The sequence below is a fragment of the Bufo gargarizans genome, chromosome 6 (genome assembly GCF_014858855.1).
Source record: "Bufo gargarizans isolate SCDJY-AF-19 chromosome 6, ASM1485885v1, whole genome shotgun sequence".
NCBI classification, from domain to species: Eukaryota; Metazoa; Chordata; class Amphibia; order Anura; family Bufonidae; genus Bufo; species Bufo gargarizans.
Genome location: NC_058085.1, coordinates 178,641,043 through 178,655,494, shown reverse-complemented (window position 1 = coordinate 178,655,494; position 14,452 = coordinate 178,641,043). Strand labels below are relative to the sequence as shown.

At 42.7% G+C, this 14,452-nt stretch overlaps 1 protein-coding gene across 2 annotated transcripts; it reads right to left on the bottom strand.

Annotated features, from left to right (window-relative positions):
• Positions 1–7,120: 7,120 nt before the first annotated feature.
• LOC122942618 (loricrin-like) lies at positions 7,121–12,207 on the bottom strand. Of its 2 annotated transcripts, XM_044300316.1 has the most exons (4): positions 11,776–12,207; positions 11,413–11,472; positions 10,748–10,795; positions 7,121–7,230 (listed from the first exon to the last, which is right to left on the bottom strand). In XM_044300316.1, the coding sequence occupies exons 1-4, from the start codon at positions 12,185–12,187 to the stop codon at positions 7,190–7,192; spliced, it is 561 nt and encodes a 186-aa protein (XP_044156251.1). In that variant the 5' UTR covers positions 12,188–12,207; the 3' UTR covers positions 7,121–7,189. The 2 variants fall into 2 exon arrangements, with proteins under 2 accessions (XP_044156251.1, XP_044156253.1); XM_044300318.1 differs by lacking the exon at positions 10,748–10,795 and having other exon boundaries at positions 7,122–7,230.
• Between the last annotated feature and the right edge of the window lie 2,245 nt (positions 12,208–14,452).

Here is a 14,452-nt window from a genome sequence, read left to right as displayed (position 1 = left end):
AGTCAGGAGGATGAGCAGAGTGAGGAAGTGGAAGAGGATGTTGTTGACGATGAGGTCACTGACCCAACATGTGAAGGTGAAAAGCCGAGCGAGGACAGCAGTACAGAGGGGGAGGGATCCGCAGCACCGTAGCAGGCTAGAAGAAGCAGTGGGGTTGCAAAAGGGAGAAGTTGGCCTACACCAAACAGGCCCGCAACCATTACACCAAGCACCCCCATGCGTAAATCTACCTTGTCAAGGGGTAGGTGTTTTGCAGTATGGCTCTTTTTTGAGGAAAGTGCAGAAGACAAAAGAGTGGTAGTTTGCAACCTGTGCTGTACCATAATGAGCTGGGGCGTGAACACTAGCAACCTCACCACCACCAGCATGATCCGCCACATGGCATCCAAGCACCCGAACAAGTGGGCCGAACACCTGGGTTCACAATCTGAGTCTGCAGGTCACAACACTGCCTACTCTTTTCCTGTGTTATGCACTGCTGGCCAATCCCCTGTCGAAGGTGCAAGCTCGGATGCCCCTCGCTCTGCACCTGGACCTTCGCATGAACCATCAGCAAAAACATCCACTTCCCTGTCCCAGCGCAGCATCCAAATGTCTATAACACAATCATTTGAACGCGAGCGCAAATACTCACCCACCCACAGGCCATAGCACTAAATGTGCAACTTTCAAAATTACTGGCCCTTAAAATGTTGCCATTTAAGCTTGTAGACACTGAGGCATTCTGCAGCCTGATATCGGCGGCCGTCCCTCGGAAGCTCCACTTAACCACAGACACATGGACAAGTGCTGGTGGCCAGGGACGCTACATTTCCCTGACCTCACACTGGGTGAATGTTGTGGAGGCTGGGAGTGAGTCGTATCCTGGGATGGCACAGGTGCTACCCACGCTCAGGATTGCGGGCCCTACATCCATCTGGATCTCCGCCATCAGTTATGTTACTGGCTCCCATCAGCCCTGTCCCGTCCCCAACTTCTCCTCCTCCACCGCCTCCTCCTCCACTTCGACCTCCAGCAGCAGTCAGCGATCAGTCGCTAGCTGGAAGCAGTGCAGCACTGCTGTGGGTAAGCGTCAACAGGCCGTGCTGAAGTTTATCTGTTTAGGGGACAAACAGCACACCGCCACAGAGCTGTGGCAGGGTATAAAGGACCAAACCGAGCTGTGGCTCTCGCCACTCAACCTACAAGCAGGCATGGTTGTATCTGACAATGGCCGTAACTTGGTGGCGGCTTTGGAGCTCTGCAACCTGATACACATCCCATGCCTAGCCCACGTCTTAAACTTAGTGGTTCAGCGGTTTATCAAAACCTACCCCAATTTGCCAGAGCTACTAGTGAAGGCGCACCACGTGTGTGCCCATTTCCGCAAGTCATCCACAGCTTCAGCCGGTCTGTCAACGCTGCAGCAGCGCTTGCGGCATCCATCTCACCGACTGTTGTGCGACGTGAACACACGCTGGAACTCTATGTTCCACATGTTGGACATGTTTTGTGAGCAGCAGAGAGCAGTTGTGGAATACCAGATGCAACATAGTCATCGCCTTTTGTGTCAACTGCCACTATTCACAAGCGAGCAGTGGGCATTGATGTCAGACCTCTGTGAGGTTTTAAAAAACTTTGATGAATCCACACAGATGGTTAGTGGCGATAACGCTATTATGAGCGTAACCATCCCACTGCTGTGTCCACCTAATCGATCGCTGCTCACAATTAAGGATGACGCTCTGAATGTGGCAGACGAGGAAATGGGGGAGGACATTACACAGGGTGATAGCCAGCCCACCCTCAGTTCCTCTTCTCAGCGCAAATTGGACCATGAAAAGGGGAGGAGGAGCTGGAGACTTTTGCCTCTGCTACAGAGGGTAGTACCCATGGAACTTTAATTCCATCTGTTCAGCGTGGATAGGCAGAAGAGAAGGAAGAGATGGAGAGTCATCCTGATGTCATCGATGTCTTGCCTGTTGGTATTCTGGCACACATGGTTGACTTCATGTTAGGCTGCCTTTCCAGCGACCGTCGCGTTATATGCATTTTAGATAACACGGATTACTGGGTGTTCACCCTTCTCGACCCCCGCTACAAAGAGAACTTCTCATCTCTCATTCCTCTGGTGGAGAGGACGAGCAAAATGGTGTAATACCAGAAGATTCTTGTTGGAAAATTGCTCCAAAATGTTCCATCTGACAACACTGGCGGCAGAGTCCGTACTTCCTTAGGCAACCGAGGAAGGGAGAAAAGGGAAATACACAGCAGTTCCAAGAAAGGCAGGGCAACACTCTCCAAGGCCTGGGACACTTTCATGACACCCGCCAGCAATCTCACCCTGAATTGCGGCCTAGTGGTACAAGGAGGGAAAAGTTTTGGAAGATGGTGAAGGAATACATAGCAGACCGTGTCAGCATCCTAAATGATCCCTCAGTGCCTTACAACTACTGGGTGTCCAAGCTGGACACGTGGCAAGAACTTGCGCTCTACACCTTGGAGGTGCTGGCCTGCCCTGCCGCCACCGTTTTGTCTGAGCGTGTATTTAGTGCTGCTGGTGGCATTATAACAGATAAGCGTATCCGCTTATCCACTAGCAATGCTGACAAGTTGACTCAGATAAAAATGAAAAAGGCCTGGATTGCCCCTGAATCCTCAACTCCACCAGAGGAGAGCTGAGCTGATGATGGCCATAAAAGGAAATTTCAATCTATCATTTATAATATACTCAATCTACTGTAGTGTATTCCAATGCACCTTTTCCACCACAAAAAAATTGTATATGGTTGAATCTTGTTTTCTCGTCCTCCTCCTCATCCCGATTGTCTATATTCCCTCCACTCTAATTTTTTTAATAGGGTCAGCTCAACTGCATGCCCTCGCCACTAATGTTTTAGAGGGTCAGCTCAGCAGCAGGCCCTCGCCCATAATGTTTTAGAGGGTCATTTCAGCAACAGGCCCTCGCCCATATTGTTTTAGTGGGTCAGCTCAGCAGCTGGCCCACACCTAAAATCTTTTACTTGGTCAGCTCACCTGCAGGCCTGCAACTCAATGTTAATGAGACCCTCCTTTATGTGATATACAGGTTGTATCGGAATGCCTTGTCATTGTAATTTTTGGCAGGACTTGCACTTTATGTTCAAGTAAATATAGGAAAGAATGTTTTCAATCAATTTTTCCTATAAAATAGATTTTTTACTGTGGTTTTGTGCGTAAAACCTTAATTAGATTGTGGGCCTGGTGATCAGCTTAAGGCGTTTTAAGCAGCAGCAGCAGCAGCAGCAGCAGCATGGTGATAAAAATGAGTGGCAAGGTGACATGGTGTGGAGATGGCAGCATGAGGAGGCCACATAGTGGCACAATGACTGAGTCTGGATAAAAGACTGAGGCCACAGATTGCTTAGAAAGATACAGATGGAATCAATCTGTGGAGCTGTATCACCGTCACCTGCAGACCAGGGCCGTAGCTATAGGGGAAGCAGGGGAAGCTACAGCTTTGGGGTCCTGACCCAGAAGGGGCCCAACCAGGAGGAAGAGGACTAAAGGATTTGATCAGGGCTACCTCAACATTATTACACAATGAATTTAGATGACAGTATAGACAGTGATAGTATAGACATTGTATAAAACCAATGGAACAGCAGCCGGCCCTGGTCTGAGAAAGCGATCTATACTAGTCACAGGAATGGGGGTGGCATGAAAGGAAGGGGACGCTAAAAAATGACTGTGGGATGTGCGGTATGCCAGACCTTGCAGGGGAATTATGCATAAGGTCACGGTGTAAGCAATAGGTGGGCCGAGGTAAAGACAGTTTTGGTTACTCACGGTTATGTCGTCCCTGGACAGGCTCGCACAAGTGAAAAGGAGAATGGCACAAGGAGTCTCTGGGGCACACTCTTGGTGGTCTGTATTAATGTGCCAGTGGCAAGGTCTATTGTAGTTGTGACGCCAGTACCTTTTGTACGGAGGTACAACCATTTACTATAGTCTTAATTGAGGAACTGGAGACTGAGGCAAGCAGGATGAAATTCAAGGTGGAACTTTACTGAAGATAACTTCTGCTACCAATACATCCAAAGCACTAAAACAGTCTCTTGATACAGTCCGGCATTAAGCACAATCTCCCATACATATGGGGAAAGGGGAAATGCAAGTCCTCAATGAGATACAGGCTCTTGTAATACATAAGAAAGCTACTGCTCAGACTAGGCTTGTAATAATATGAAAGTCTTACACTGGTCAAAACTCCGGCCTGATCCTAATCCTTGTTTAAAGGTGATTTTCTGAATCCTAAAACTTCTATTCCAATGTTGTTCTGACAGTTGGCCTGACTGTCCTCAAGATTTGAACTGGAGGTGTGAATACTTCTCGCCGTCTCCTACACCTACTACAAAGGTGCCTAATAAGTCCTCAGGTAATGACTATCTTGCTAATCCTTTGTCTTACATAAAAACGTGATAATTTCTTAAATACTCGGCTGCATGCAGTTTAGACATTGGTCGCCCTGGAAGAGCGATCTATAGGAGTGGATTGCTCACCTCTAGGTAGAATAATTGCAGGCTTTAACCCTGGACTGTGAAGCCGACAGGGACAGAGCAGAGAGGCTGTGAATAGGCCTCCCTCCAGGTATACAGCTACATTGCTGCTGCTTTCTTAGTGAGAGAACTGCTTTGAACTGAACTCTCACTTCGATTGACCTGAGCTCTTCTGGCCTGGTTTGGATTGACCTCAACAAACCAACTGGTTTGAACTGCCTAATTTACCGTAGGTCTGAGCTAAGCTATATATACACACTGACACTGCTCCATATTGTGGAGAAACAAGTGTAGTGCACCCTGACTAGGCCTGTGTAAAGGATCTATGCATGACAAGGGAGAATATGACAGGAGATAAAATGCAAAATGCAGGCATATTACATGACATTAATAAATAATTAAGATGCGTTTGCGGTGCCCACTGTCACGTAAGTGGGACACTGCAGATGCAGCCCCATTCAAAAATTTGCTGTGGGGCCCAGTCAATTCTAGCTACTCCACTGATGCAGCCCACAAAAGCAAGTTGGGTTTATCAATTCCAAATCCTTAATTTAATTGTGGGCCTGGTGATCAGTTTAAGGCCTTTTGAGCAGCAGCAGCAGCATAGTGATAAAAATGAGTGGCAAGGTGACATGGTGTGAAGATGGCAGCATGAGAAGGCCACATAGTGGCACAATCACTGAGTCTGAATAAAAGACTAAGGCCACAGATTGCTTAGAAAGATACAGATGGAAACAATCTGTGGAGCTGTATCACCGTCACCTGCAGATTAATGCAGCCATCAAATTCAAGTTGGGTTTGTCGGTCCTACCTCAGCTCACCAGCAGGCCCGCACCTAAAATCTTTTACTGGTTCAGCTCACATGCAGGCCCGCAACTTATGCTGCCTTGCTTTGAAGTAGTAGCCGTACCAGTTTATCAGGCTCCCTCTCCGAAATCGAACTATGATTCCCCGTTATCGGTGATCACCATGGTAGGCACATTAAAGAACATTGAAAGTTAATAGGGAAGATATCCAAATGGATTGTGGCCGTCACGGGGACGTGCGATCAGGCAGAAGTGATCTAGAGTCAACAAAGCGGCAGCAGGGCCTCTCCTGTGTAACGTTTCCTCATCCAAAATACCCCATTGACATTCCCTGTAAAATTTTATTACTCATTCCAATAACAGGGCATCTTAAGAGTCCTGTATTGTTATTTATCGTTACAACCTCCCCGAGTCGGGAGTGGGTAATTGCCGCGTGCCTCCTACCTTCCTTCGATTTTTCTGCTTTAATAACTTGACCCACCATCTCTACCCAATCAGATTTCAGCCATTGACCTCCCTTGGATGTGGTATCCCTTTCTCAAGTTCCCTATCCAGCATTAAACCCTGATTACACGTGATCACCACGGTAGGCGCAGAAAAGAACATTGAAAGTTGATAGGGCAGACATCCGAATAGATCAACGCCGTCACTGGCGTGCAATTGCCCCAGAGGTGATCTAGAGTCACCAATGCAGCAGCAGCCCCTTGCCCCTAAGGTTTTAGATGGTAAGATCAGCAGGCCCTTGCTCCAAATGTTTTTGAGGGTCACCAGCAGGCCATCAATCATAATTTTTCAAGGGTGTGTATGATGCCCACCTTTATGTGTAACAAAGGGTGTTTTGGAGTGCCGGTTCCGTGTAATTTTTGGCAGCCCTTTCACTTAGTGCATAGGCTTTTTGAGTGTAGGAGTCCCACTACCTGAACAATTGTACCACAATGTGAATGAGGCCCTCCTTTATGTGATATATAGGCTGTTTTGGAGTGCCTGTGCCTGTTTCGGAGTGCCTGTTTCCTAACAATTTATCCTGTAAAATAGTTTTTTTTTTTTTTTTTTTGGGGGGGGGGGGGGGGGGGTTGTGCGTATTTTTGTCAGTCTGTAAAAGTGGCGTACAACTCGGACAACATGGTTCCCAGCAGCGACCTGGGAGTTCAAGATGCATCCAGACATCGTCCCCATGGTGTTCCCGATCCATTTCGGTGGTGTTTCTGTCACTTTCTGACCTTTTCCAAATGACCAGGCACCCTCCCCTCTTCAGAGCAGGGGGTGCCTGGTTGTCTCCCATTGACTTCCATTATACTCGGGTGCTCTGCCGAGCACACTAATATAGCAATGTGTTCGGCCCGAACACCTGAATACTTTGGTGCTCGATCATCACTATCATCTACACTTACAGCAATCAATCTGAGCGCACAGCTGCAATATAAACTATGGTGGAATAATAGAGCAGTGGCTAGGGCCACTGATGAGACAGGACAGGAGGCTTGTATTTGACTACTTTAGACTTGCTTTTTATCTTAGACCACCATACAAGTACTGTCTGACAAATTGATACAATTATACTCCACTGTGTTGTCTACAAAGCTCAATCATTTAACGTTGTCAGGGTCTGTTTCTTTGGCATATATATAGTACATTTGCTATCCTGATCATCATTGACATGTTTCTCAGGAACTGGTATGGCATGCGGTTTTCAAAGTATTTATTTGTAATTTATTTCTTTATTTTTTATTTTTAGAATACAATATAACAAAAGAGACAGATTGGGATGAAAAATCACATTTATTTGATAAGTAAAGGCATCAGGGTAAGGTGTCTATGTATTGATTAGATTATAAATTTTGCTGTTTTAAAGATCCAGCATTCTGTTCACTTCTTGCATGCTCCTGTTCCTTTTCCCTGGCTGGCATCTGAAAAAATAAGAAACAATACTATTACTGTTTCCTAATTCAGATCATAGTTATTTCTTGAGAAGCGCTTAAAAATCATTGGAATACGTTTTTTTTTATAATGTATAACTATGTGTTTGTCACCCATTTAAACATTTTACTCCTAAAAAAGCTGATCACGTTGCGTCACACAGTAGTCTCAGCAGTGACGTGCCCAAACCAGCATGTGACCCAAAGGAAACATGCCACTTGTGGACACACCACCTATGAAACCAGCTAGCAGCTTGCACTGGAAGTTGACATAAGGGGGACTGGAAGCTTTAGTGAAGACAGGAGACAGTGAGCTGTAACCGAACATTGGGGAGCAAGTATACAGTCCCTGACAAAAGTCGTGTTGCTTCTCTATTTTGTAGAAACTCCTGCTATTAACCTGACTTTTAATTAATCAGAAAGACAGAAAGGTCAAAATTTGGCAAGACAAAAGTTTTGCCGCCTATACAGAAATTGAACAACTTTACTGCAAATCCAAAAATATTAAATCACCGACAGTCTCATTTAAACGGTACACTCCCGAAATCAAGATAAATCACAACAGAAAGGAGTGCGAAAAAACACCATGTATAGATAATAAAATATAAAGGAAGCGATCACACGCGAAACGCACGTTGAGGAGCGCCACCACCAGGCTTTCATCCCCTGTTTTATTGGTATGCCGCCATTTATGCTACATGTATTATATAGTTAGTATACTTGTTTGTTTTCTTGCTATGTTCGCCATGCACTGGTCACTTTTTGGCATACCTTTCATTGCATTTGCACTTTAGATCTATATGACCATCTTTACCCTGGTTGGGATTTGTTATTTACATCTGCTGAGGTCATTTTTATATTGCTGCTAATTGTTATAGTTCTGGGGTTACAAGCAAGGTGGTGTGCTACTGTGTTTTGTCCCCGCTTGTTCACAAGTATGGATTGTGAATTATATTTTTTAATATTGATATTAATAAACTTTAAAAACAAAAATATGTCAGCAAATTAAGTAGTGGTGCTGTGAGATCCAAATTTAATATCTTGTATGACTTCCACGAGCTTGAAGGACAGCATCCATGCGGTTAGGCAGGTATTCATACAATTTATTGATGAAGTTATCAGGAATAGCAAAGAAAACAGTCTTGCATGCCTCCCAGAGTTCATTAATATTATTTGGTTTCGTCTTCCATGCTTCCTCTTTCATCCTACACCACATATGCTCAATGATGTTCATGTCTGGTGACTGGGCTGGCCAATCCTGGAGCATCTTGATCTTCTTCGCCTTAAGGAACTTTGATGTGGAGATGGAAGTATGCGATGGAGCACCATCCTACTGCAGAATTTGTCCTTTTTTATGGTTGGTAATATAAGAGGTAGCTAAGAATTCTTGGTATTTTAGACTATTGATGTTGACTTCCACCCTGCAGATCCCTCGCACACCCCCATACTGGATGTAACCCCAGACCATGATTTTGCCTCCACTAAACTTCACTGTTTTCTGGGTAAATCTCGGCTCCATGCGGGTTCCAGTCGGTCTCCTGCAATATTTGCGGCGACAGTGGTGTAATTCAACAGAAGATTCATTTGAAAAATCCACCTTCTGCCACTTTTCCAGCATCCATGCTTTTAGCAGGCTGTGGCCCTTGGCAAATGCCACATGGTTTTTCAATTGTCTTTTGTTTAGTACTGGCTTATGGGCACTGATTCGACCATGGAGGCCATTTTGAGACAGAATCCGACAAACTATTTTGGTTGACACAGGGACTTCAGGTGACCAAGTCTCGTGGAGCTCTGCTGCAGTGGAAAATGGGCTGGCCTTGGATTTTCGAGCCAACAAACGGTCCTCTCGAGCAGTTGTCTTGCGGGGTCGGCCTGCCCTGGCCTTGTCCAAAACGTCTCCAGTCTCTTCAAATCTTTTTATTATCCTCTGAACTTGACACTGAGACACATTGAAGGTGTCTGCCACATCAGCAGTGGATCTGGTCTTCAGCCTCTTGATGAGCAACACTTTAGTCTCCGGGTGAATCTTAGGCATGTTTGCAGAGGTCTAGTTGCAGTTGATGTGAAGGTCTAGTGTACTGTGGTTCTTTTTATACACACCTGAGACCTAATTGATCGATTATTAGTCACAGGTGACACTCACTTATGTCTTGGCAAAAATTGACTCAATGGGCTTTACCAAGCTGTGAATATTAGAATACTTTTTGTCAGTTTCGTTTTGCACTGAAACATTATTACAAAAGCTGTTGGGATTAAAATGTCCCATTTCTTGTAACAAAATCTTGATTAGAAATATATTTTAGCGGCACTTCAGGTCAATTTGTACACAAGCGACAAGACTTTTGTCAGGGAATGTAGCTTTCTTTACAGATACTGGTGGGTACAGAGAAGGAGGGGAATTAAAGACTCCTCTGGATAATTCACCAGTATCTAATTGGTGGGGGTCTGATACACCCGAGCTCTGCCAATCAGCTGTTTGAGAAGGCTCCAGCACTGACACTAGTGCCGCGGCCTTCTCTCAGCTCCCCAAGCACAGCACCATACATTGTTCAGTGGCTGTGCTTGTCATCGCAGTTCAGCCCTATTAAATTCAACGTGACCGATGAATGTGACGTCACATGGCCTTGGCCTAAATCTCTGCACAATTTGAGTTCAAAAGTCAAGTGGGCGGTATGATCAATGATTGACAGCCTTGTCTGTATGAGTGTGCATACAGATATATTTGACATCATTGAGTAGACCCCACCACCTAGGCTCAGAATGAGAAGATGATTATTTGAATAAAATTCAAGTTATACTGAAAATGTTACCATAAAACTAATATGACAGGTTGACTTTAACTTCATCCTATGTACAAGTTTGTGGCCTTACCGTTTTACCGATAAAACTGTTATTTACCTGCAAAGTATATGGCTATTAACAAGAAATGTATAAACTTAGAATGTGAAGCTGTACTCTCTTACCAGGGATCTTTTTTAATGAATGCTTGCATTACTTCAGCCTTTGGTCTAGGAAGATATTACTTTACAAAGCAGTACCACCTCACAGATATTCCAAACTATAGTGTCCAAACAGTGCTGTAAGCCAAAACATGTCAGCACAGTAACCACACTATCCACATGGAGTGACCTCTAACACTGCCCTGTTGACTGAACTGCCCAATAAATTTTGCCCCAGTACTCTATAGTATCTTCGGAGAAATTACTGCAGATATTGTTTGATGGGAAACTGTCCTAAATCACAAACACTTACTGAATCTTGGATACGTGATTGTCATGTTATTTTAATGAAAGGGTCTTGGTCCTCATTAAATGGGCCCATGAACCAAATGTGGCTCCTGATCACATAATGGCCATCATGTGCTTATAATATTATGGAACTGAATAAAGTGGGTTTTCCAAATATTTACTGTTTTGGTATATCAAAGATGTTCTGAAAATCTTGTTGAATATGGCCCACCAACAGTCTTAAAAAAACAAGATGTTCAAGTTCCTATTTTAGGTCTTACCTGATTTGCTACCATCGCAAGAATCTTGGCCCCAACCGGCACCACCACCTTAATTAGAAAGAGAGTGTAATTGCCTTTTTAGAAGGCATATAGACTGCTTTCTAAACTTTTATGATTGGTTTTCTTTCCTCATTCTAATGTGATTTAATTTGTTCTTGACACTAATCATACAGCTCCTGCACTGTTTTATTACATGCATCTGAGGCTTCTAAACAGGCTTAACTATTAATGACCTATCCTCAAGGTACTGTAGGTCATCGATATTACATTGGTAGGTGTCTGACTACTAACAACATTACTATAGGAGAAATAAAGACTAGCTGTCTGCTTCCCCTGGTCATGAGAGCTGATAACAGGGGTCCTAACAGCAGGGCCCTATCATAATCACTTATTACTGGTGACTTCTTACATATAAGAGTAGCTAAAAAATAATTATGTTAATAGGTTCATATATACACCATCCATCAGAGCACTTTATAGAAAGCACACATAGATCAAATAGCTTGCTTTGTGCTCATATATTTGCCATGGGGATTTTAGAGTAATGTACCATAGACACCAACATGAATGGCCACAGCACTTCTTATCTGGTTGTATTAGTACTTTAGTGAATATGAATGGAAAAAGTCAATATCTGACATTTTTGTGTTTTATTATTACAATACCTGATTTACTACCGCTGCCACATGAACCTTGATCTTGACATTGTTGTCCGGAGCCACCAGCTACAACAGAAATGTGAAGCTTAGTACAAGATTATAGTCAGAAAACCCATTGATCTGCATTCAGATTGCCCGTCTATTATTATTACAGTCTGAATATAATTGATTATACTATGCTATTTCTTGGAACATAGGTACTATACAAGACAAGAGACAAGAGAGAATAGAGTGCATACACAAAAATATAGCCAACAGCCGAGAGATTTAAAATATTTGGCAGTACAAATACTGTACATACCCATAAACATGTTTATTTTAGTGTGACATGTTCATGAATGTGTTCTCTCTTTCTTTTTTTGTACTTACATGTACAGGATCCACCTTTCTGCTGGTCATCTCCACACAAGGTCATGTTCTGCTTGCCATATCCACCACCACAGTCACCTCCAGAGCTGCCTTGTTGATATCCACCTCCTGAACCTCCTTGCTGATATCCGGCACCACAGTCACCTCCAGAGCTTCCTTTTGGATATCCACCTCCAGAACCTCCTTGCTGATATCCGCCACTACAGTCACCACCAGAGCTGCCTTGTTGATAGCCCCCTCCTGAGCTACCTAGTTTACATCCATCACCAGAGCCACTTGACTGACATCCGCCACCAGAGCTACCTTTCTGATAGCCACTGCCAGATCCTCCTTGCTGATATCCACCACCACAGTCATCACCAGAGCTGCCTTTTTGGTACCCAACACCAGATTTTCCTTTAACAACAGACATGATAACTACAGTATGTATAAAGCAAAGCTAATTCTCAAAGGAACAGTGGAAAGAAACAGCTGTATGTCCACTATATTGGTAAAAGGCTCCTTTTATAGTCCTGAGGTAATCATAATCATAAATTGGCTTTTCTTTCCATTGGCTGTAATTTGTAATTTTTTTTTTACAAGGATGAAGTTGTATATGACATGTATAATTTAGAAACAAATTATTTTGGACAATATATTCTGTAAGCTAAAAGTCAGGGTGTTTCCTTGCGCTGCACTTAGAGACTCTAAAACTATTGCTTACATGACTCGTCATTAAATTATATAGCTACCTCAAATCATAAATTATATATAGTATTAACTAGAGGTTCCATTTTGAAATCACTCCGTTTATAAGATAAACCATTTTCCATATACTATTTTAGTGTTTTTATTAAGAGAAACAAAATAAGAGTATTGCAGGTCTGATACCTTTTAATGGCTAACAAAAATAGAAGTAATGATGTCAATGTTACATTACAAATTACTAAGTGTGCAGTCACGGTGTATGTTTATGCATAATAATATCTCTTTGGTCGCCCATACAAGGTTTTATGCTTGTCATTAAGTTGCCTTATTCTACAGAGTTTTTTGAGTGCTGCAATAAGCCCTGCAATGGTATCTGGTGGCAGCTGAAAGATGGAGCTGAGCATGTGCTGACAAATATGATAAAGAACAAATAGCAGGTACTGTAGTGCTTTACAGCTAAGGGCGGGTTCACATATATTTTTGCCATACGTTTTATGTGTACAAAATAAATATACGTTAACAGATGCCACAGCATGATGTCATACAGTTGCACCCATTCAGCATAGAGTTTCATTGTAAAAAAATATATATATATTTCAACGTATAATTTTTTTTTTACCAGACTTGTGATGTGGTGTGCTATGCTTTTGTATCCTTTATCCGTTAAATGGATGGCAAAAACATGATGTGAACCCACCCTACATTGTGTTGAATAACTCAGTGGCTATATAATTTTTTTAATTACTTGCAATTTCAAAAGTATTTAGATCCAGGTGATTTTATGGTACACTTAGTATTGGCCTAGCACAAGCCTGTGTCATAGTGACACAAAATATGGCCTCATAGCTATACCAATAAAAAAAATATATAAGTTATAGTTGCTGAAATGCAAAAAATGCAAAATGTAACTGTTCAGTGAGGCCCAAATTGGCCTGATCATTAAGGGGTTAATAAAAATTCTGTGTTAGAAATATAAATATAATTCAGTTGGTTCTCCTTATTGATGTGTGTTCAGATTTCAGCTAATTTCTCATCAGGGAATCTTGGAACACTGTAATCATACAAGTAAAGATAGTGGTACATTCATTTGGCTAGAATATAACTCTTGGGGGGTCAATTATTATTCTGAAATATGCCTATATTAGGCGTATTTCAGGTACAGATAAACCATTGCGCCACAATCTGCAACTTTTTCCTCTTCAAGTGGACATGGAGGGGAAGGGGATGGGCTAGCAGGCCATTCATAATTTTCCACACCTTTTAGGCTAGGAAGCTGGCTGACATTTAGACTGGCGCTGGATGCCGGCACCTCTTCATAATTTTGGCCAATCCAATGCAAGATATAGGGTTTATTTAGACCAGCACCTAAAATGCCAGTCTTATTAAATGACCCCCTTAGTAACCTCTATAGCATTATACTCAGTCTTTCACCATTATTTTTTTAATACCATATCTTGGCTTTAACTTGGGGAAACTACTTCCTTTGGATGATGCATTTGTCTTGGCTTAAATTAAGAAATTTATTGGGCCTGACAAATTTCACTTAAATACATAATAGTGTATCCTAAGCTATGCTCGAGCTTTGGGAAGCTGACGATAGAATTTAGCCTTAGCTCAGCTCAGACACCAATTTTAGTGCATACAGTGCCTTGAAAAAGTATTCTTAAACTTTTATTTTTGCCTTGAGCTTTTCCACATTTTTTCTTGTTATACCCACAAAGTTTAATGTATTGCATTGGGATTTTATGTGATAGACAAAAACAAAGTAGTGTTGAAGTGAAAAGAAAATACCTGGTTTTCAAAATTTTTATAAATAAAAATCTGGAAAGTGTAGCATGCAATTGTTTTGAGCGGTCAGACCATGGGATTTTTTTTTTATAACCTAACCCTGATTTACACTTCTCCACAACTTTTATTTGGGAGTAGCAGAGTTCGAGGGGCTGAATACAAACGAACGCCATAGTTTCAGATCCATATTTATAAAAATGTT